Source organism: Pan paniscus, chromosome 18 (genome assembly GCF_029289425.2).
Source record: "Pan paniscus chromosome 18, NHGRI_mPanPan1-v2.0_pri, whole genome shotgun sequence".
NCBI classification, from domain to species: domain Eukaryota; kingdom Metazoa; phylum Chordata; class Mammalia; order Primates; family Hominidae; genus Pan; species Pan paniscus.
In genome coordinates, this window is record NC_073267.2 from 26,303,107 (window position 1) to 26,325,626 (window position 22,520).

At 47.9% G+C, this 22,520-nt stretch overlaps 1 protein-coding gene across 14 annotated transcripts in view; it reads left to right on the forward strand.

Moving 5' to 3' along the window:
• The window catches only part of SLC5A11 (solute carrier family 5 member 11), a 69,029-nt gene extending 51,408 nt beyond the window's left edge, over window positions 1-17,621 (forward strand). For 11 of the 14 annotated variants that reach the window (XM_055100453.2, XM_034950877.3, XM_034950881.3 and 8 more), the window contains 7 exons: window positions 3,974-4,109; window positions 12,646-12,753; window positions 13,014-13,164; window positions 13,955-14,123; window positions 14,864-15,079; window positions 16,288-16,459; window positions 17,321-17,621. In XM_055100453.2, the coding sequence (XP_054956428.2) occupies window positions 3,974-4,109; window positions 12,646-12,753; window positions 13,014-13,164; window positions 13,955-14,123; window positions 14,864-15,079; window positions 16,288-16,459; window positions 17,321-17,526 (1,158 nt within the window). In that variant the 3' untranslated portion in view covers window positions 17,527-17,621. The remainder of the gene's footprint in view (window positions 1-3,973; window positions 4,110-12,645; window positions 12,754-13,013; window positions 13,165-13,954; window positions 14,124-14,863; window positions 15,080-16,287; window positions 16,460-17,320) is intronic. The other 3 variants (XM_063598586.1, XM_034950884.3, XM_034950883.3) reach the window with 1 other exon arrangement.
• Window positions 17,622-22,520: the final 4,899 nt, after the last annotated feature.

Consider the following 22,520-nt stretch of genomic DNA (forward strand, 5'->3'; position numbering starts at 1 on the left):
GACAATGCCAATAATCACAACTGCTCTCTTTGCTAAAGAGCTGCTAGACACCTGAAAAGCAAGCACAGTTATCATCCCCATTTTACAGATGAGAGAGCTGAGCCTGGAAAGGTTAAGGGACTCATCCAAACTCACAAAGAGCTGGTGGGGGGATTCACACCTAAGTCCGTCTGCACTTTAAATCGCTCCATTCACTCATTGCACCACACCTATTGGATGCTGTCAATTCTGGGAACCCACCCCCAGCTGCATTTCTGTGCAGATGCCTGCTCCCTGGTCACCGTGCTCCACCATGACAGCTCTCCCTCCTCCTTTCCCACCCCAAGGAAGGGAAAATTTATACATGATTAATGTGGAAAAAGCAAGGAAAGATAAGGTGGCTAGATGACAGATGCCATAACAGATGGCTGACATAGCTAATCATGGCCCCTCCTCCCCACATATTCAGGTTGCATTTTCATTCCTCTTAGCTCACTTTTTCCCCTGCAACTGAGATGTTACTTACTAAGAACCACTTGGCCGGGCACAGTGGCTCACGCCTGTAATCCCAGCACTTTGGGAGGCTGAGGCAGGCAGATCACGAGGTCAGGAGATCAAGACCATCCTGGCTAACACGGTGAAACCCCGTCTCTACTAAAAATACAAAAAATTAATTGGGCATGGTGGTGGGCACCTGTAGTCCCAACTACTTGGGAGGCTGAGGCAGGAGAATAGCTGAACCCGGGAGGCGGAGCTTGCAGTGAACCCAGATCGCGCCACTGCACTCCAGCCTGGGTGACAGAGCGAGACTCCATCCCAAAAAACAAACAAACAAACAAACAAAAAGGAACCACTTGGCTGGGCACAGTGGCTCACACCTGTAATCCCCGCACTTTGGGTGGCTGAGAGAAGACGATTGCTTGAGCCCAGGGATTTGAAACCAGTGGGTAACGTAGCGAGACCTCATCTCTACAAAAAAATTTAAAAAATATTAATAGCTGGCTGTGGTGGTGTATGCCTGTGGTCCCAGCTACTTGGGATGCTGAGGTGGGAGGATCACTTTAGCTCTGGAGTTCAAGGCTGCAGTCAGCTATGATTGCACCACTGCACTCCAATCTGGGTGATAGAGTGAGATCCTGTCTCAGAAAAAAAAAAAAAAAAGAAAAAAAAAGAACCATCCGACTACTCTCCCTTTTAGGATCTGATGGTTACAGAAAACAGACCCGGCTGGGTGTGGCAGCTCATGCCTGTAATCCCAGCAAGTTAGGAGGCTGAGGTGGGTGGATCACTTAATGTCAGGAGTTTGAGACCAGCCTGGCCAACATGGTGAAACCCCATCTCTACTAAAAATACAAAAATTAGCCGGGCATGGTGGCAGGATCCTGTAATCCCAGCTACTTGGGAGGCTGAGGCAGGAGAATTGCTTGAACCCAGGAGGTGGAGGCTGCAGTGAGCAGAGATCCCAGCACTGTACTCCAACCTGGATGACAAAGCAAGACTCCATCTCAAAAAAGAAAGGAAAAGAAAAGAAAAAAAAGCAGGAAAGGAGAGGAGAGGAAAGAAGAAAGGAGAGGAGAGGAGAGGAGAGGAGAGGGGAGGGGAAGGGAGGGAAGGGAAAAGGAGGGGAGGAGAGGGGAAGGTGGGGGAGGGAAGGGACCCCTCAGTTGGACAGCCAGCTTGTGACCAGAGCTTTTTTGAATTCTGACCGGCTGAATGTGTTGTGTCCAATGGGCATGAGTACCTGTCCTTGAAACGTGTCCACCAAGCCCGGTTTGTGTCACTGCTAATGCAGTTAGGTCATTAACAAAAACTGCATATTTCACACTGTCCTTGAGCATATTGATGCCTTCGGGCAACTGTCTCTGACAAGGTTCAGTCCCATGGATTCTGCAGATGAAATACCGCCCAAGGTGACATCTCTCTCCCCATCAAAATGTGCTGTGAAATCTAAAATAATTATTGGGGCTGTGGTATGGGGTTTGCAGCAAGTCTTAACCTCACTACACTCTTCTCATTAAGGATTCTTTGATGATTTAGTGAGGACTCGTTTAGTTGTTTATGTGGAAAAAATTGTTTAAGGATAAAAAGGCTCTTTTTTTTTTTTCTGGGCGTGGTGGCTCATGCCTATAATCACAGCACTTTGGGAGGCTGAGGCAGGAGGGTTGTTTGACGTCAGGAGTTGGAGACCAGCCTGGGCAACATAGTGAGAGTCTGTCTCTACAAAAAATAAAAATAAACATAAAATGTAGCCAAGTGTGGTGACATTGCTACTTAGGAGGCTGAGGCAGGAGAATTGTTTGAGGCCAGGGGTTCAAGACCAGCCTCCTCAATATAGCAATATAGCAAGACCCCATCTCTAAATAAAAATTTTAAAAATTAGCTTGACATGGTTGTTCATGCCTGTTGTCTCAGCTACTTGAAAGACTGCGACGGGAGGATCATTTGAGCCCAGGACTTTGGGGCTACAATGAGCTATGATCACATCATTGCATTTCAGCCTGGGCAACAGAGTGAGACCCCATCTCTTAAAAAAAAAAGGCATTTTTAAAAATTTACATGACGGGGAGTCCAGAGGTGGCTAATGGCAATGGAAGCAACTAATATTTATGAAGCAGTTACTATGTGTCATATTCTAAGTATTCTAAGTACTTTCACTTCTCTAATTGTCAAAACTGGGCTGGTACTATGCTCATTTCATAGATGAGGAATCAGAGGCCAAGAGAGGTGAAGTTGCTTGCCCAAGGTCAGATAGGCGGGAAGTGGGGAGGTAGTATTTGAACCCAGACTGCCTGTCTCTGATACTACATCATCACACATTGCCTTTCTCTCCATTTCCTGGTTTTCTTTCCTCTGTGATGACTTAGTTTCAAAGAGGCCTTCCCATATCATGGCAGAGATGCAGCCAGCAGCTCTACACTACCTTCACAGTTAGAAATTGCAAAGGAGGCACCAGGAGTTAGACAACCTCTTTCCTTTTTTTTTTTTTTTTTTGAGACAGAGTCTCACTCTATCACCCAGGCTGAAGTGCAGTGGTGCGATCTTGGCTCACTGCAACCTCCACCTCCCGGGTTCAAGTGATTCTTCTGTCTCAGCCTCCCAAGTAGCTGGGATTACAAGTGTGCACCAGTGCACCCAGCTAATTTTTGTATTTTTTTATAGAGATAGAATTTCACCATGTTGGCCAGGCTGGTCTTGAACTCCTGGACCCAAGCAATCCTCCTGCTTCGGCCTCCCAAAGTGCTGGGATTACAAGCGTGAGCCATTGCACCCAGCCTCCTTTGCCTTTTTAAGGAAGAAGTTCCATGGAGAGCTGTGGTTGCATTGCCTTGGGGACATGCTTTTCCTTCATGGATCATAGTAGCCAGAGAGGTGAAATAATTCTGTGGAGGACTCTAATTGGCAAGGCATAACCCCTGGATAAAAGAGTAAGGAGGGAATGGGGTGGGTGTCTTAACTACCTGAATTAGACCACAGGGACTGAGCATAGGAAAGAGATGTTTCTTCAAACAGAAGCTTGGCAAACCAAGATCCTAAGTCTCCTACAACTACCAAGAGGCTACACACCCCGTTTGCCTTAAGAGAAAGCCTTTTAATACAGTCTGTTCTCACGCTGCTGATAAAGACATACCTGAGACTGAGTAATTTATAAAGAGGTTGAATGGACTCACAGTTCCACATGGCTGGGGAGGACTCACAATCATGGCAGAAGGCAAAGAGGAGCAAGTCACGTCTTACATGGATGGCAGCAGGCAAAGAGAGAATGAGAGCCAAGTGAAAGGGGTTTCCCCTTATAAAACCATCAGATCTCGTGAGACATATTCACTACCATGAGAACAGTATGGAGGAAACTGCCCCCATGATTCAATTATCTCCCACTGACTCCCTCCCACAACACGTGGGAATTATGGGAGCTACAATCCAAGATGAGATTTGGGTGGGGACACAACCAAACTATATAGCATTCCCAGTTTCCAACCCCCTTGATCTTTTCCAGGTGATTGTCCAGCGGACTCTGGCTGCCAAGAACCTGTCCCATGCCAAAGGAGGTGCTCTGATGGCTGCGTACCTGAAGGTGCTGCCCCTCTTCATAATGGTGTTCCCTGGGATGGTCAGCCGCATCCTCTTCCCAGGTGAGAACACAGCTGGGGGCAGAGGTCATTGGTATGTGAGTCTCAGACCATGTGAATTATTCTAAACATATTATTAGAAGCCTCAAGAGAATGTGACTACAGTCCTTTCTCTCTTTCTCTAAGACAGAGTCTCATTCTGTCATTCAGGTTGGAGTGCAGTAGTATGGTCATAGCTCACTGTAACCTTGAACTACTGGGCTTGAGCAATCCTCCCACCTCAGCCTCCTGAGTGGCTGGGGCTACAGGTATGCACCATGATGCCTGGCTAATTTTTTGAAAAAATAGAGATGCTGTCTTGCTATGTTGCCCAGGCTGGTCTTGAACACCTGGCCTCAAGCTATCCTCCTGCCTTGGCCTCTCAAAGTGCTGAGATTGCAGGTGTGAGCCAACATGCCCGGTCCTTTTTTTTTTTTGCATTTTTTTTTGAGATGGAGTCTTGCACTGTCGCCCAGGCTGGAGTGCAGTGGCACGATCTTGGCTCACTGCAAGCTCTGCCTCCTGGGTTCACGCCATTCTCCTGCCTCAGCCTCCTGAGTAGCTGGGACTACAGGTGCCTGTCACCATGCCCAGCTAATTTTTTGCACTTTTAGTAGAGACGGGGTTTCACCATCTTAGCCAGGATGGTCTCAATCTCCTGACCTCGTGATCTGCCCACCTTGGCCTCCCAAAGTGCTGGGATTACAGGCGTGAGCCACCATGCCCAGCCTTTTTTGCATTTTTTTAAAGACAGGGTCTCACTTTGTCGCCTAGGCTGGAGTACAGTGACATGATCATAGCTCACTGCAGCCTCAGACTTCTGGGCTGAAGGGATCCTTTTGCCTCAGCCTCCCAAGTAGCTGAGACTACAGGCATGCACTACCACACCTGGCTATTTTTTAAAAGTTTTTGTAAAGACAGGGTCTCACTATGTTACCCAGGCTGATCTCAAACTCCTGGCCTCAAGCGATCCTCCTGCCTTGACCTCCCTAAATTCTGGGATTATAGGCATGAGCCACCATGCCTGGCCATAGAGTCCTTTCCTAGTGATGAGACTGAGGCATCTCTATCTAGGCATCTAGTGACTCCATGCTGTTTCTCAACATTGGTTCAATGGGCAAGTCCTATAGGTATCCCAGGCCAAATTGAGTGGAGACTCAACTGGGATCTTGCCTCAACTATATTTTTTTGAAACCAACTAGGCTAAGGTCTTGTGGTTCCAGAGCAGTTCTCTGAAGTCTCATGTGAAAGTTTGTCCCTTACTTTAGTGTTTGAGCTCCATGGTTGGGTTGGGTAACTTTGGCCCAGTGAAATCCTTTTTGGATTTTTTTTTTTTTTGACGGAGTCTCACTCTGTTGCCAGGCTGGAGTGCAGTGGCACAATCTCAGCTCACTGCAACCTCTGCCTCTTGGGTTCAAGTGATTCTCATGCCTCAGCCTCCCAAGTAGCTGGGACTACAGGCTTGCACCACCATGCCCGGCTAATTTTTGTATTTTTAGTAGAGATGGGGTTTCACCATGTTGGCCAGGATGGTCTCGATCTCTTGACCTTGTGATCCTCCCACCTTGGCCTCCCAAAGTGTTGGGATTACAGGCGTGAGCCACCACAGCTGGCCTGCGGTACTTTTTCTTTTTTTTAGGTGGGTCTCGCTCTGTCACCCAGGCTGGAGTGCAGTGGCATGATTACAGCTCACTGCAGCCTGGAGCTCTCAGGCTCAAGCAATTCTCCCACCTCAGTCTCCTGAGTAACTGGACTACGGGTGCCCACCACCATGCCCAGCTGATTTTTATAATTTTTGTAGCTATGGGGGTCTCACTGTGTTGCCCAGGCTAGTTTTGAACTCCTGGGCTCAAGCAGTCCACCCACTTCCGCCTCCCAAAATGCTGGGATTACGGTGTGAGCCATTGTGCCCAGCCGGGTGTACTTTCCTTAACAAATCTCATGGGATATCGAGGCCGCTAGAGCATTTGCCTTAGTTTTTTTCTTAATGTGGTAAGGGAATAGGTTTATACCATGGGGATAAATGATACCAAGGAGGGGCAATGTCACCAGAAGACACTGTGGTGTCAGAAACTGGTGATCTATACAGAAGAAAGCTCCTCTCTTTTCCCCTAAAACAGTGAGCTTTCCAGTGTACTCACCAAGGATGTTATTAACTAAAGGGGATGGAAAGCAGAAAGTTTCCTCCCCTGTGCCTTATCCTACATAATGTTACACAGAAGCTAAGAAAGGGTAGGATGAAGTGGTTTGTCGTTGGCTCAGAAGCTTAGTCAAAATAATTTAGGACCCTTAAGAAGCAGGAGAAAAGAGATGGGGAAGGCAAATGGGGGCACTGTCCATGGTGCTAGACCTTGAACCCTTGTGTTCCTCCAGCCCTGGTGGGATGAGGAACCCACAAATAGTCCCTAGTCCTGCTTCCAGGAAAGGGCAAAAGCCTTGGGAAGATCCAGAGGGAGTTAAGAACTGGGATCTGGGTTTTGCGGTGATTTGGAAAATATACAGCTGTTCAGCAAGTCTTGACATAGAAACACAGAAATAGCTTCAGGCCAGGCGGAGTGGCTCACACCTGTAATCCCAGCACTTTGGCAGGCTGAGGCAGGAGGATCTTTTGAGGCCAGGAGTTCAAGACCATCATGGGTAACGACACCAGACCCCCTCTCTACCGAAAACAATTTTTAAAAATTAGCCAGGTGTGGTGGTGCCCACCTGAGGTTCCAGCTGCTTGGGAAACTGAGGCAGGAGAATTGCTTGAGCCCAGGAGGTTGAGGCTGCAGTGAGCTATTATTACACCACTGCATTCTAGCCTGGACAACATAGCAAGACCCTATCTCTAAAAAAAAAAAAAGAAAAGAATATGGCTTCAAACAACCCACATTCATTGTGCACTTGCTAAGGGTCAGTCCCTATGAAAAGAGTTTCAGAGTGGAGTGTGATTATGAATATGGATTCTGATCTGGAAGGCCCAGGCCTGAATTTGCTCTGCCGCTTATGAGGTGTTTGAACTTGCATAAGCCATTTAATGTCTCTTTGCTTCTGTTTCCTCACTTGTAAAATGGGGGTAATATTTTACAAGGCTTAAAGCAGCTCCTGGCACACAGTAAGCTCTATCCAAGTGTTTACTATTATTATTTCATACATGTATTACCTCATTTCATCCTCAAAACAACCTTATATGGTAGGTACTATTATTCTTTTCATCTTACAGATGAGGAAATTGAAGCTTAGAGAAATTAATTCATTTGGCCAGGAGCAATGGCTCACACCTATAATCCCAGAACTTTAGGAGGCCAAGGCAGGCAGATCGCTTGAGCTCAGCAGTTTGAGACCAGCCTGGGCAACGTGATGAAACCTCGTATCTACAAAAAATACAAAAATTAGCCAGGCATGGTGGCATGTGCTTATAGTCCCAGCTACTTGGGAGGCTGAGGTGGGAGGATCGCTTGAGCCTGGGAGGTTGAGGCTGCAGTGAGCCATGATCACTGCACTCCAGCCTGGGTGACAAAGTGAGATCTTGTTTTAAAAAAATCATTCATTCACTCATTTATTTATTCTTCCATGAATTCAACAAATATTTTGAGAGCCAATTATCTTCCAAGTGTTATTCTAGAAGACTCTGGGGGCCCATAAGTGAACAAGACTACAGGATCCTTGCTGTAGAGGGACTTACATCCTAGTGGTGGAGGACAAAGACAGAAATAAGTAAATAAATAAGGCCAGGTGCAGTGGCTCACACCTGTAATCCCAGCTCTTTGGGAGGCCAAGGCAGGAAGATCGCTTGAGCCCAGGAGTTTGAGACCAGCCTGGGCAACATGGCAAGATCCCATCTCTAGAAAAAAAAAATACACACACACACACACACACACACACACACACACACAGTAGTCCCAGCTACTCAGGAGGCTGAAGTGGGAGAATCACTTGAGCCTGGGAGGTCGAGGCTGCAGTGAGCTGTGTTCGAGCCACTGCATTCCAGACTGGGTGACAAAGTGAGACTGTGTCTCAAAAAAGAGTAAAAACATAAATAATTTTTGACTGTGCTAAATGCCAGGAGGAGGATGCACAAGGAGATATCAAAAAGAATGTCAGATCAGAGCTACTTCTGACAAGGTTTCCCGGGAAGTCCTTTCTGAGGAGGCAACAGTTGACCCATGCAATGGTTTGAAAGTACATCATAGAGCCAATCAGATTAATAATGGATTGAATGTAAAGGTTAAGGGGGAAAAAAAAAAGGAATCCAGGATCACTCCTAAGCTAAGTGACTTTCTGGGAGTTACTGAGCTAGTGCCAGATGAGCCAGGATTTGAATCCAGATGTAGCTGACTCTAAAACTTGACTCTTGCTTATGCAAATTATGTCTGAAGACCTGGGTTGATATATGGAAGATCAATAACAAGACCTTGACCATCTGTCTTAACAACCAATCAGCCAATCAAGTCTTTTGTTTTTTTTTTTTGAGACGGAGTTTTGCTCATGTTGCCCAGGCTGGAGTGCAATGGTGAGATCTCCACTCACTGCAACCTCTGCCTCCTGGGTTCAAGCGATTCTCCTGCCTCAGCCTCCTGGGATTACAGGCATGCGCCACCAACCCCGGTTGATTTCATATTTTTAATAGAGATGGGGTTTCTCCGTGTTGGTCAGGCTGGTCTCAAACTCTTGACCTCAGGTGATCTGCCCATCTCGGCCTCCCAAAGTGTCGGAATTACAGGTGTGGGCCACCGTGTCCAGCCAACAGTCATTATTAAATGAGACATAACACCATGTTCCATGAACCTAGGACTTTGTAATGTAGCAGATGAGTCTCTTACTCATGGAAAAATAACATAAACTATATATTGAAATACTCTATCATATGGTGCAAGCAAGAGGTGCAAAATAAATTTTAGAGAGTAAGGTGAATTAGAGAGAGAGAAGTGGGCATTGTGTATTTGAAGTCTCTCTCCCTTCTCTGGAGGCCCAGACCAGTGCTTTTCAAAGTGTGGTCCCCAGCCCAGCAGTGGCTCCTGGGAACTTGTTAGAAGCGCAAACTTTCAGTCCTGATTCAAAACCTTCTGAATCAGAATCCCTGGAGGGACATCTGTTTTTTTTTTTCTCTTATTATTTTTAACTAATTATTTTAATACAAATTGTACATACTTATAAGGTACAGTGTGACATTTTGATACATTATACAATGTGTAATGACCACATCAGTATAATTAGCTTATCTATCACCTCAAATATTTATCATTTCTTTGCGTTGGGGACAATCAAAATCCACTCTCGACTATTTGAAAATGTACAATAAATTGTTGTGAATTATAGTCACCCTATAGTGCTATAGAACACTACACATTATTCCTCCTGTCTAGCTGTACTTTTCTATCCATTTACCGACCTTTGGCTACCCTCCTCCCCACTACCCTTCCCAGCCTCTAGAAACCACTATCCTACTGTCTACTTCCATGAGTTCAACTTTTCAAGATTCCACATATGAGTGAGAGTATGCAGTATTTATCTTTCTGTGCCTGGCTTATTTCACTTAACATAATATTCTCCAAGTTCATCCACGTTGCCATGAATGAACATGAAAAAGAATTTCATTCTTTTTTATGGCTAAATAGTAGTCCACTCTGTATATGTACCACATTTTCTTTACCCATTCATCTGTTGACAGACACTTAGGTTGATTCCATATGTTGGCTATTGTGAAGAGTGTTGCAATAAATGGGGTGCAGGTATCCATTTGCTATATTGATTCCAATTGCTTTGGATATGTATTAGTCCATTTTCACACTGCTATAAAGATATTACCTGAGACTGGGTAATTTATAAAGGAAAGAGGTTTAATTGATTCACAGTTCCACATGGTTGGAGAGGCCTCAGGAAACTTACAGTCATGGTGGAAGGCGAAGGGGAAGCAAGGACCTTCTTCACATGGTGGAAGGCGAAGGGGAAGCAAGGACCTTCTTCACATGGTGGCAGGAGAGAGAAGTCCAAGCTCAGAAAATGCCAGACGTTTATAAAACCATCAGATCTCATGAGAACTCACTCACTATCATGAGTACACAAGGGGGAACCGCCCCCATGATCCGATCACCTCCCTCCCTCGACATGGGGGGATTACAGTTCCCTCCCTTGACATGTGGAGATTACAATTGGAGATGAGATTTGGGTGGGGACACAGAGCCAAACCATATCAGGATATATGCCCAGTAGCAAAATTGCTGGATCATATGGTAGTTCTATTTTTAGTTTTTTGAGGAACCTCCATAGTTTTCCATACTAGCTGTAGTAATTTACATCTCCACCAACAATGTATAAGAGTTTCCCCTTCTTCACATCTTCACCAGCATTTAGTATGTTTTGTCTTTTTGATGATCCCCATTCTAACTAGGGTGAGATGATATCTCATGAGGTTTTGATTTGCATTTCCTTGATGATTAGTGATGTTAAGCATTTTTTCCTATGTCTGTGCCAGCCACCTATTTTTTTAACAAGTCCACTAGAAGGTTGAGAACCCCAGGTCTAAAGGGCCAGTTTCAGGGCCACACACTTGGCCTCCCTATTTGCACTTCTCTCTCCACCACGGCTCCACTGGCTCCCTCCTAAATCTTCAACTGAGTCCACAGCTGCCTAAAAGTATTTTCGGATCCTGAGTTCTTGTGAGCCTAGAAAAAAACCCTCTTCTGCTAAGTCCATCTGAGAAATGGCACATATTTTTATTTTTTCATTAAACTTTAAGTTCTGGGATACATGTGCAGAACGTGCAGGTTTGTTACATAGGTATACATGTGCTATAATGGTTTGCTGCACCCATCAACCTGTCATCTAGGTTTTAAGCTCCACGTGCATTAGGTATTTGTCCTAATGCTCTCCCTCCCCTTGCCCTCCACCCCCTGACAGGCCCCAGTGTGTGATGTTCCCCTCCTTGTGTCCATGTGTTCTCATTGTTCAACTCCCACTTATGAGTGAGAACATGTGGTGTTTGGTTTTCTGTTCCCGTGTTAGTTTGCTGGGAATGATGGTTTCCAGCTTCATCCATGAGAAATGGCACATATTTTTAAATAAACTATAAGGAAATTAAGAGAGAAGCAAAACAACCCACAAAACACAATCCCAGCACTTTGGGAAGCCAAGGCTGGAGGAACACTTGAGGCCAGGAGGTCGAGACCAGCCTGGGCAACATGATGGAACCCCGTCTCTACTAAAAATACAAAAAAAACCCCACAAAAAACCTGGGTGTGGTGGCACGCCTATAATACCAGCTACAGGCTAGGAGGCTTAGGCAGGAGACTCGCTTGAACCTGGAAGAGGAAGTTGCAGTGAGCCGAGATTGTGCCACTGCACTCCAGTCTGGGCGACAGAGTGAGACTCCATCTCAAGAAAAAATAAAAATAAAAATAAAAAATTAATTAATTAAAAAAAAGAAAAAGAAATTAGCTGGGTGTGATGGTACATGCCTGTAATTCCAGCTACTCAGGAGGCTGGAGCCTGGGAGGCTAGGGTTGCAGTGAGCCAAGATGGCACCACTGAACTCCAGCCTGGGCGACAGAGCAAGACCCCATCTCAAAAACACACACGCGCGCACACACACACACACACACACACAGAGTTTAGAAATGCAGTATTTACAGAGCCAATCTTCTCTACCTGAGCTTTGAAATAAACTAAGGGTTTGCCTCCTGGCCATAATACTTACTAGCAATATAATCTGGAGAAACTAACCTCTGGGCCTCAGTTTATCTGTCTTTGAAATAGGGATAATAACAGTATCTTCCCCATAGAGTTGTGAAAATTAAATGAGGTGTATGTACAAAGCTTACTGCAGCTCCTGAGTCATAGTAAACCTTCAGTTAATGTTGGGTTTGTGGAAGAAGAAGGTTTTGTGCTATGTTTGGATTTAACTGGGCTAGAGGCATCTTATTTCAGGCATCAGAGGGTGTGAAGCATTCTGACAAGAGAATCTACGTATAGGAAATGATTCATTAACCAGGACAGGTGAGCAGATGTTACTGAACAGTGAGTTAATGATCATGGGCGGATCACTTGAGGTCAGGAGTTCGAGACCAGCCTGGCCAACATGGCAAAACCCCATCTCTACTAAAAATACAAAAATTAGCCGGGCATGGTGGTGGGTGCCTGTAATCCCAGCTTCTCGGGAGGCTGAGGCAGGAGAATCACTTGAACCTGGGAAGCAGAGGTTGCAGTGAGCTGAGATCGTGCCACTGTCCTCCAGCCTGGGCGACAGAGCAAGAGGCTCCGTCTCAAAAAAAAAAAAAAAAAAAGACATTATTGTAAGACTGGCCACTAGGTGTCCCAGCTTCATCTGGGTTACGATAACAATAGCTGAATTTTTTCCAGCACTTCCTATAAAGTCGTGTTATTATCCTAGTTTTACAAATAGGGCAACTCGTCTCAGAAAGCGTAAGTAACAAGGTCACAGCTTATAAAGTCTAGACTCTTTTTTATTTCATTGAGCTATAAACTTCCATATGATAAGCCTGTGTCCGGCCCCATGTTGCCTGGGCCTGGGGCTCTGGTGGCCTGACTGCTCACCTCTGGGCCTGTGTTTCCTTCGTAGATCAAGTGGCCTGTGCAGATCCAGAGATCTGCCAGAAGATCTGCAGCAACCCCTCAGGCTGTTCGGACATCGCGTATCCCAAACTCGTGCTGGAACTCCTGCCCACAGGTAATGTCCCTTCACTCCTGAATCAAGTCCCCTGGAGCACCCAGAAAGGAGATCATCGGATGGGCTCTGATCCAAGGCAGGGTCAAGAAAGGAGGGCTGGTGGGGGAGGAAGACTCTGGGCTCCCCAAGAAAGGCTACGTCCTGCAGGAAGCTCTGCCCCGCCGTCCTCCCTGAGGTTCTGCCTCCTCCAGTTGAGCCCACTGGGATCGGCTGCTTTGGCAGAAAAGGACCGAGGCCCATGACCTCCCTTCCGCCCCCAGGGCTCCGTGGGCTGATGATGGCTGTGATGGTGGCGGCTCTCATGTCCTCCCTCACCTCCATCTTTAACAGTGCCAGCACCATCTTCACCATGGACCTCTGGAATCACCTCCGGCCTCGGGCATCTGAGAAGGAGCTCATGATTGTGGGCAGGTAAGTCCCCACTGGGTGGGGCTGGGGCAGGGGGAAGAGAGAGCTGAGCCCACCCAGAGGCAAAGTCCAGGTTCAGCCAGCAACCTATCCAGGCTGAAGAGCATTAGGACTCCATGTGCAAGACATTCATTCATTCAGGAGATGCTGAACGAGCACCTACTGTGTACCAGGCACAGGGCACATAACCATGAAAGGGCTCAGTTCTTGCCTTCATGGAGCCAGGGAAGGAGGAGAATAAGCAAATAATTTTAACCCAGCTGGGCGAGGTGGCTCACACCTGTAATCACAGTACTTTGGGAGGCCGAGGCCGGTGGATCACTTGAGGTCAGGTGTTCAAGACCAGGCTGGCCAACATGGTGAAACCTCATCTCTACTAAAAATACAAAAATTAGCTGTGGTGGCGTGTGGCTGTAATCCCAGCTACTCAGGAGGCTGAGGCAGGAGAATCGTTTGAACCCAGGAGGCAGAGATTGCAGTGAGCCAAGATGGCGCACTGCACTCCCGCCTGGGTGACAGAGTGAGACTCTGTCTCAAAAAAAAAATTAAAATAATAAAATAAAATAAGCTGGGAGTGTTGGCATGTGTCTGTAATCCCACCTATTCGGGAGGCTGAGGCAGGAGGATCACTTGAGCCCAGGAGTTGGAGGCTGCAGTGAGCTATGCTCTCACCACTGCACCCTGGCCTTGGCAACAGAACAAGACCCTGTCTATTAAAAGAGACAGAGAGGGAAAGAGGAGTAAATGTTCAGGGAAGATGATGCTAATTTGTGCCTCTCGCCGCCGGCACCAGGGTGTTTGTGCTGCTGCTGGTCCTGGTCTCCATCCTCTGGATCCCTGTGGTCCAGGCCAGCCAGGGCGGCCAGCTCTTCATCTATATCCAGTCCATCAGCTCCTACCTGCAGCCGCCTGTGGCGGTGGTCTTCATCATGGGATGTTTCTGGAAGAGGACCAATGAAAAGGTAGCTCTGGATGGCTCCCACTATGCCAGAACCAAGTGCTGCCCCTTGAGGACTGGGATAGGATGGGAGGGGAGGGTGTTGGAGGGAGACACAGGCTGGAATTGGGTGTTGAGAGGGAGGGTGAGTTCCATGGTGGAAGATACGGGGAGGGTGTTTATCTGACCTTTGCAAAAAAGCAATGAGAGGGCTGCTGCGATGGCTCACACCTGTAATCCCAGCACTTTGGGAGGCCGAGGTGGGTGGATCACTTGAGGTCAGGAGTTTGAGACCAGCCTGGCCAACATGGTGAAAGCCCATCATTACTCAAAATACAAAAATTAGCCGGGTGTGGTGGTGGGCGCCTGTAATCCCAGCTACTCAGATGCTGAGGCAGGAGAATCACTGGAACCTGGGGGGCAGAGGTTGCAGTGAGCTGAGACCACGCCACTGCACTCCAGCCTGGGCGACAGAGTGAGACTGTCTCAAAAAAAAAAAAAGCAATGAGAGGTTCTCATGAAAAGTATCTTGATGCATTTTTTGTTATTGAACAGGGAAGCTAAATTAAGAGGGAGTTAGTAAACCATTAGTAATCAATTCATTATAAAAAGATAAATGGTTAAGTATTGCAGAACCTTTCCAAATTGCTGACCCGTGCTTGCAGTGACCACCACAAGAAAAACAAGTCCTGGAGATGGCTTCTTGAGGTTCCTGGAGGCCAGAGCCCTTGGCGTCTCTAAGATGATCTTGCTCTGATTTTGCAGGGTGCCTTCTGGGGCCTGATCTTGGGCCTGCTCCTGGGCTTGGTTAGGCTGGTCCTGGACTTTATTTACGTGCAGCCTCGATGCGACCAGCCAGATGAGCGCCCGGTCCTGGTGAAGAGCATTCACTACCTCTACTTCTCCATGATCCTGTCCACAGTCACCCTCATCACTGTCTCCACCGTGAGCTGGTTCACAGAGCCACCCTCCAAGGAGATGGTACATTTGGGCTGATGGCTAGATCCGTTGAGACTTTTTGTTGGAAGTGACAGAAAACTGACTCAAACTGACTTAAGCGAAGGAGACTGATTGTCCAAAAAGCTGAAAAGTCCAGGATTGAGGTTCAGGGGCAGGATGATTTGGGACTCTGAAAAGGTCATCAGAATCCATCTGCACTTCTGCTTCAATTCTTAGGTCCCATATGGAGCCCAGTATCTTCTAGAGATACATCCTCTTTTACTGTCATTAAGTAAACATAAGGCTGGGGTGCGGCGGCTCATGCCTGTAATCCCAGCACTTCGGGAAGCTGAGATGGGAGGATCACTTGAGGCCAGGAGTTTGAGACCAGCCTGGGCAATATAGTGAGATCCCGTCTCTTAAAAAAATGAAACAATTAGCAGGGCGTGATGGCTCATGCCTGTAATCTCAGTTACTAGAGAGGCTGAGGTGGGAGGATTGCCAGAGCCCAGGAGTTTTGATGGTGCAGTGAGCTATGACCATGCCACTGCACTTCCAGCCTTGGTGACAGAGCAAGACCCTGTCTCAAAAAAAAAAAAAAAAAAAAAAAAAGGAAGAGAAAAAATTAGCAGGGCGTGATGGCTCATGCCTGTAATCCCAGCTGCTAGGGAGGCTGAGGCAGGAGGATTGCTTCAGCCCAGGAGTTTAAGGCTGCAGTGAGCTATGACCATGCCACTGCACTCCCACCTGGGTGACAGAACAAGAGCCTGTCTTTAAAAAAAAAAAAAAAAAAAAAAGTAAAAATAAACATAAATATTTCTGTCCCAGAATTTCTAGAGAATTTCTAGATTTCCATTGATGGAGTCAGCTCAGGACACATGCTCATCCGTGAACCAATTCAATCCCTGTGGCCAGAGAAACGGATGAGCTGAAATGACCAGTTCTGGGGTCCTGCAATACTCTAGGGTGAGGGTTAAGCTCTGAGGATTAGAATGAGGGATAATCACATCCCAGCAACAGGAGGATGGGGTTTATCGGAGAAAGACATGGGAATGAGCAGGGGAATTGTGCGCTGATGTTGAAGAGTGCAGGGACATGATGCTTGTTGGAGGATGGGGTGGGAGGGTGGGGCTGGGAGCAGATTCAGACACAAAGGCTGAGTGTGGGGTTGGGTGGGGAGTGTGAGAAAAGGATGGACAACCCCGGCCCCACCTCCACCACAAATCTCATCATTCATCCCTGCTCCTTAGGTCAGCCACCTGACCTGGTTTACTCGTCACGACCCCGTGGTCCAGAAGGAACAAGCACCACCAGCAGCTCCCTTGTCTCTTACCCTCTCTCAGAACGGGATGCCAGAGGCCAGCAGCAGCAGCAGTGTCCAGTTCGAGATGGTTCAAGAAAACACGTCTAAAACCCACAGCTGTGAGTAGCCTCTCTCCTCATTTACAGTAAGAAGCAGTACGTGTTAAGGGGATTAATTTTTTTTTTTTTTTTCCTATCAAATCACGAGCCAGGAAAGTGGGCAGACTTGGAGTTTTAGCATCCTCTGGCTCCAGTGTCTGATCTGTCCCCACGCTCCGGCCATGGGAAAGGAGTTTTTAGTAACTTTCAACAAGCTTCCTACGGGTACTAACAGCAAACAAACACTTGTTGAGTGCCTACGGAGACACGGTTGGTTCATTTCATCCTTATTCTCTGCACATGGGTAGGCAGGAACACGACTTGCCTTCTCCCAGTTAGTGCTTCTAAACTGGCGGCTTGCAGACATATTTTGGCTTAGCCCACCTACAGTTTCAACAAAATGTGAGTTAACATTTAAAAATTGAGAGATTTTGGCCGGGCGCCATGGCTTAAGCCTGTAATCCCAGCACTTTGGGAGGCCGAGGTGGGTGCATCACTTGAAATCAGGAGTTCAAGACCAGCCTGGCCAACATGGTGAAATCCTGTCTCTACTAAAAATATAAAAATTAGCCGGGCATGGTAGCGCATGCCTGTAGTCCCAGCTACTTGGGAGGCTGAGGCAGGAGAATCGCTTGAACCTGGGAGGTGGAGGTTGCAGTGAGCCGAGATCACACCACCGCACTCCAGCCTGGATGACAGAGTGAGACTCTGTCTCAAAAAAAAAAAAAAAAAAAAAAAAAGGGGAGATTTCAGTCGGGCATAGTGGTTGGTGGTTCACGCCTGTAATCCCAGCACTTGAACACATCTGGTGAGTGTCCCTGTCTCACCTCTCTGGGAGATACAGACCACCTCTATGGTCTTCCTTTGCTGGGTTCTTTCTAGGTGACATGACCCCAAAGCAGTCCAAAGTGGTGAAGGCCATCCTGTGGCTCTGTGGAATACAGGAGAAGGGCAAGGAAGAGCTCCCGGCCAGAACAGAAGCCATCATAGTTTCCCTGGAAGAAAACCCCTTGGTGAAGACCCTCCTGGACGTCAACCTCATTTTCTGCGTGAGCTGTGCCATCTTTATCTGGGGCTATTTTGCTTAGTGTGGGGTGAACCCAGGGGTCCAAACTCTGTTTCTCTTCAGTGCTCCATTTTTTTAATGAAAGAAAAAATAATAAAGCTTTTGTTTACCACAAGGCTTCCAAGTGTTTATAGACCATTTTCAACATGACACATGACACTTAGCTCTTTTCTTTTTTCTTTCTTTTTTTTTTTTTTTTTTGAGACAGTGTCTCACTCTGTCACCCAGGCTGGAGTGCAGTGGCATGGTCATAGCTCACTGCAACCTCAAACTCCTGGGCTCAAGTGATCCTCCCTCCTCAGCCTCACAAGTTTCTAGGACTACAGGCACACACTACCATGCCTGGCTAATTTTTCCTTTTTTTAAAGAGATGTGGTCTATGTTGCCCAGGCTGGTCCTGAACTCCTGGCCTCAAGTGATCCCCCCACCTCAGCCTCCCAAAATACTAGGATTACAGGCATGAGCCACCATGCCCAGCCTCTTTCCTTCTTGAAAATAATGAAGGTTAGAAGATGGAAAGAGGAGAGATATGTAAAAGCTTCCTTTTGCAAGACTAGTTATTCATTCTTCTTATCCATTGTGCAACATCAATACCCAAATTCAAAGGGATAAAGAAGCAAAGGGACTTACAGGACCTCCCAGGCTGACAGCAGCCACATCTCCAGGGTTGGGTATTTAGCATTTGAACTTGCCCAGCTCACCTGCACAGTGCAAAGAATGGGACCTGCATTCTATCTCTTGCCTTCCACTGTGGCTGGCTTTGGGTGAAGGTCCCCAAGTTTTCTCACTGTGATACTTTCTCCTAGATATTTCTTGGAAATAGACCCGAGTTGGTACTCTGAAATCTTGTGCTGTAAGAAAATCAGGGAATTGTGTGCACTTCTCAAGTTCTGGCTTAGACTCTCGTTTTTGAGACAGGATCTCACTCTGTCACCCAGGCTGGAGTGTAGTGGCACCCTGAGAGCTCACTGCAGTCTTGACTTCCTGGGCTCATGTGATCCTCCCACCTCAGCCTCCTGAGTAGCTGGGACTACAGACATGCACCACCATGCCTGGCTAATTTTTAAAATTTCTTCGCAGAGACATGGGGGGCGGGTCTCTCCTATGTTGCCTGAGCTGGTTTTAACCTCCTGGGCTCAAGCAATCCTCCTGCCTTGGCCTCCCAAAGTGCTGGGATTACAGGTGTGAGCCACGCACCCAGCCTTAGACTGTGTTTCTTTGCTTAATTCCCCATGATGATGCTTCCCTAAAAAGCAGCAGCCAGGTGGATGTGCATCTCAATGAACCTCCCCACCAAAAGCCAGTAAGGCCTTGACCTGCAGAGCAGCGGCCTCCTGTTCTGCGTAGAGCCAGCCTCCTCAGCTTCCCGGCTTTGGGCCCATTGGAGTCTGATGGAATGACCCATCAGGGCTGTGTTTGCCATGTGCAGCGCTAAGAGCAGGACAGGGCCAACGGAGTGAGCCCTGAGACCATCTCTGGAGTAGCTCAGGGCCATGAACCATCCAGGCCTGGGATAAGGTGGGGTGGTGGGGTGGACTAGAACCCCTTCCTGGCCTGACAGAGCTGGAAAGCAGAGGAGTCTCTCGAGGGACCCCAATTTCCAGACCAGAGGAAAATAAACAGGACCCCCTGGGGCTTAGGAGCTGCCCACCCACTTAATCCTCCAGTGATGTCTTTCTGGTTCCTACTTGATGCCAACAGCTAGGACTGGCCTGGTGCACAGGCAAATGTATTGGTCCAGCCTCAGCTCTGCTCATAGGCCCAGCTCTCTACAGGAATCCAAATAGCAGTAGTACATTGGACAAAGGGCACCCCCAGCCCTCCTGGGAAGGGGTATGGGCGGGGAACTGGCTGCTAACATGGCTCCAAGCAGGAGCGTGGAATGGTTCTGGAGCAAGTGGGCTCAAGGAGAAGTCTTCACCGGGGACGTTGAGCTTCTGCCTCCAAGGCCCAAAGGAGGGGAGTGGGCGGCATGGGAGGCTTCCACTACAGTCCTGAGCTCCCCGTCCAAGCCTGCCCCTCACACCAAGACCCCTGTTGCCTCTGGCTGGGGTCAACAGTGTGTTTCAGCAGGGACGCACTGAGCTGTCACTATGATAGCTCAGGCCACCCCCATCTCTGCCCGGACTCCTGACTGCCTTCTCACATCCAGTCTTTCCCATTCTCCAGCCACTGGCAGGGTGAGCAACTTGGATCAAGCCAATCCTCTGCTTGGAATCCTTCAGAGACCTTCCCACTCTCAGGATGAACTCTGCAATCCTTTGCCTTCCTTTTTTTTTTGAGACAGGATCTCACTCTGTTGCCCAGGCTGGAACGCAGGGTGCAATCATGGCTCAATGCATTCTCGAACTCCCAGGCTCAGGTGATCCTCCCACCTCAGCCTCCTGGGTAGCTGGGACTACAGGTACGCACCACCACGCCTGGCAATTTTTGTTGTTGTTGTTGTATTTTGTGGAGAAGGCATTTTGCCATATTGCCCAGGCTGGTCTCCAACTCCTGGACTCACGTGATCCACCTGCCTTGGCCTCCCAAAGTGCTAGGATTACAGGTGTGAGCCCCCACATGTGGCCTTTTTTTTTTTTTCTTTTTTTACAGACAGGGTCTTGCACTTTGTCACCCAGGCTGGAGTGCATTGGCATGATCATGGCTTACTGGACCCTCGAACTCCTGCCTCAACCTCTTGAGTAGCTGGAACTACAGGCATTTAGCCACCATACCTGGCTAATTTTAATTTTTTTTTTGTAGATGGGGTCTTACTATGTTGCCCTGGCTGGTCTCAAACTCCTGGCTTCAAGCAGTCCACCCACCTCAACCTCTCAAAGTGCTGGGATTACAGGCGTGAGCTGCTGTGCCCAGCCAGCTGAGAGATTTTAAATGTTCTCACCACAAAAAATAAATGATAATGGAGGTGATGGATATATTAATTAGCTAGATTTAACCATTCTGCAATGTATACATATACAAAAACATGTCGTATACCATAACTTTTATCAACTTAAAAAACCAGTGCAGTGCAAATACAATTTGCAGATGTGCATAGAAACTGAATTCAGGCCAGGTGCAGTGGCTCACATCTGTAATCCAGCATTTCAGTGGGCTGAGGTGAGTGGATCACCTGAGGTCAGGAGTTCAAGACCAGCCTGGCCAACAGATCAAAACCTCATCTCTACTAAAAATACAAAAATTAGCCTGGCATGGTGGTGGGTGCCTGTAGTCCCAGCTACTTGGGAGGCTGAGGCAGGAGAATGGCTTGAACCTGGGAGGCGGGGGTAGCAGTGAGCCGAGATCATGTCACTGCACTCCAGCCTGGGTGACAGAGCAAGATTCCATCTTAAACAATAGAATGACAACCAAAAACCCCAAATTCAAATACAAGCAGAAAGAGTGAAAACAGAACCCTGAGGTTTTTTTTAGGTTGGGGGAGGTTCTTCCTTGTATCAAATATCCCCCTCCCCACATGTCATTTGTGATGATGTTTCGTGTGTGAAGGATAGACCCTAAGGTGACCCTCAATCATCCCTACTTCCTGGGAAGTGGATCCTTCCCCAGCCCAGCCTCCAGATGAGACCCCAGCCCTGGCTGCTGCCTTGACTGCAGCAGATGAAGATCCTGGACAGAGGACCCAGAGAAGCTGTGCCTGGACTCCTGACCCACAGGAGCTACGAGAAAATGAACATGTGTTGTTGTAAGCTGCTAAGTATGTGATCATCTGTCATGCTGCACTGGATAACTGACATGCGGGGCATGGTGTGTGAACGCATGTGTGGATGTAAAGGAGGGGTTGGCTGGAGAGGGTGTGGGAGGAGGACAGTTGCCTGCAGAGCTGTGTGGGGTCTACACAGCCATGTACCTCCTTTGGAGGGTATCGAGTACAAGTAATTTGGTTGCCAGTAAGAGAAACAAACCCAAAGAGGAACGTTTGTGCCAAAAACAATCAAGCACTTTATTGTGAGCATACAAAGGCAAGAAATGCAGAATGGCTTCAGGGACACAAACCGGGAGCTGGGAGGGTTTTAAAAACCAAGCCCTGCACTCTCTCCCTCTTATCTTTTGTCCCTGCCTCTCCGCACATCTGCTGACTTCTCCCTCTGCAGGCAGGTTTTCTCTACTCCACAGAATCCACGGTGGTGGCAGGGCACCCACAGCTCCGTGCCGGGAGACAGGGGTCCTGCCTCCTGGGGAAGAGACTCAGGGCCCATGCCTGTGCGAACCCATGCGGGACAGGGTGGGGATGGCCATGTGTGCAGCCTGCTGTGGGCAGGAGGGAAACTAAGGGGGTCCTTGACTTGCTCCCCTCCCTTAGCTGGCAGCTCAAGTGGTCTTGGTCACTTCTTGTCTTTTGGCTGCACCAGAGCCTGTGGCTTCCCCGCACCAGCACATCTCCTCCTCTCTAGCTCCACCGATGAGATACAAGGAAAGTGCAAGCCCTTGGCTGAGAAGCATCCCTATGAGTGAGACGCTTGCTGCCCAGTCTGATGCAAAACCCTGAGACTGTGGGTCCCAGAGGCCAGAGGCGCTGGAATATGGTGAGGAAATGGTGGGAGGAGACCTCAGGGAGAAACCAGGAGGGTTTGTCTTAAGACCTTCAAATAGGAGCACTTGTGGAACTCACTGGGCTTGGGAGACACTGAGAACTGCGGCCCCAACAGAGGAACGGGAGTCACTCCACGGAGCTCCCAGAGAACCAGGGCCACCACAATAGTCCAGGGATGGGGTCACTCCAATGGCATCTGAATTTTTTTTTTTTTTTTTTTGAGACAGAGTCTCATGCCACCCAGGCTGGAGTTCAGTAGATGATCTTGGCTCATTGCAACCTCTGCCTCCCAGGTTCAAGCAATTCTCTTGCCTCAGACTCCTGAGTAGCTGGGACTACAGGCGTGTGTCACCACACAAGGCTGTTTTTTTTTTTTTTTTTTTTTTTTTTTTTTTTTTTAGTAGAGACAGGGTTTCACCATGTTGGCCAGGCTGGTCTCAAACTCCTGACCTCAAGTGATCAACCCACGTCAGTCTCCTAAA